At 55.6% G+C, this 1,116-nt stretch overlaps 1 protein-coding gene across 1 annotated transcript in view; it reads left to right on the forward strand.

The window, feature by feature from the left end:
• Positions 1–1,104: 1,104 nt before the first annotated feature.
• FUCA1 (alpha-L-fucosidase 1) overlaps positions 1,105–1,116 on the forward strand; it is a 4,212-nt gene continuing 4,200 nt past the window's right edge. Inside the window, exon 1 of the mRNA XM_031062035.1 lies at positions 1,105–1,110. Within this exon, the coding sequence (XP_030917895.1) occupies positions 1,105–1,110 (6 nt within the window). The remainder of the gene's footprint in view (positions 1,111–1,116) is intronic.

Consider the following 1,116-nt stretch of genomic DNA (forward strand, 5'->3'; position numbering starts at 1 on the left):
AGCAGGAATTTCTTCATGGAAAAGCTTTGGAAGGGGCTGCCCAGGGAGGTTTGGAGTCCCCATCCCTGCAGGTGTCACCTGGATGTGGCTCTCAGTGCTCTGGGCTGGTGACAAAGTGGGGACTGGTCACAGCTGGGACTCAATGGTCTGGGAGGGCTTTTCCAACCTCTCCCTGTGGCTTAAGGACTTGGCCAGAGCTGGGGCAGACAGGACCTTGCAGGCAGCACATTTCTTTCAGTAGATTTCAGAAGAACTGACTGAACCACACGGGTATTTGTGGGATGTTATGTGATTAAACATACAAGCCATTTTCCAGGGTTTTCTTCCTTTTCTTTCCTGGTGTACAAAGTTCTCCAGGTGACAAGTTTAAGCCCAAACTGGTGCAGATACGTTGAGCACGAGGAACTTGATTTGGGTTGTTTTTCTGCAAATTCCACAAAAGCTGCACTTTTAGCTGAATGGACAATGAAGTGGGACAAGGCCCTTCACCAGTGACCTGGAGTACCTGGGCTCCTGCCAGCTCCCAAAATGCCTCCAACAGGGATGAGCCTGGCTGGGGCATGGCCACGAGGCCCTTGCACTCTGCCCTGTGTCCCAGAGGATGCACTGCCCAGGCTCCCCAGGGAATGGGCACAGCCCCAAGGCTGCCAGAGCTCCAGGAGCCTTTGGACACTGCTCCAGGGATGCACAGGGTGGATTGTTGGCGTTATCCCTGATGTTCCTCCGTTCCTCCCCAGATATTCCCTGATTGTTGGGGTTATCCCTCCCTGGGATATTCCCCAATTATTGGGGTTATCCTCGAGGTCTCTACATCCCTCCCTGGGATATTCCCAGATGGTTGGGGTTATCACTGATGTCCCTCCATCCCTTCCCGGGATATTCCTCGATTATTTGGGTTATCCCTCCATCGCTCCCCAGGATATTCCCCAATTGTTGAGGTTATCCCTCCATCCCTCTCCGGGATATTCCCTGATTTTTGAGCCATCCCCGATGTCCCTCCATCCCTCCCCGGGACATTCCCCGCCGTACCCGCGGGCAGCGGTCGGGCTGCAGTCTCGAACCCGCGGCCCCGGGGAGCCGCGGCGTTGGTGACGTCACGGGGCCATGGCGGCGCTG

This window comes from Geospiza fortis, unplaced genomic scaffold (assembly GCF_000277835.1).
Source record: "Geospiza fortis unplaced genomic scaffold, GeoFor_1.0 scaffold432, whole genome shotgun sequence".
NCBI classification, from domain to species: Eukaryota; Metazoa; Chordata; class Aves; order Passeriformes; family Thraupidae; genus Geospiza; species Geospiza fortis.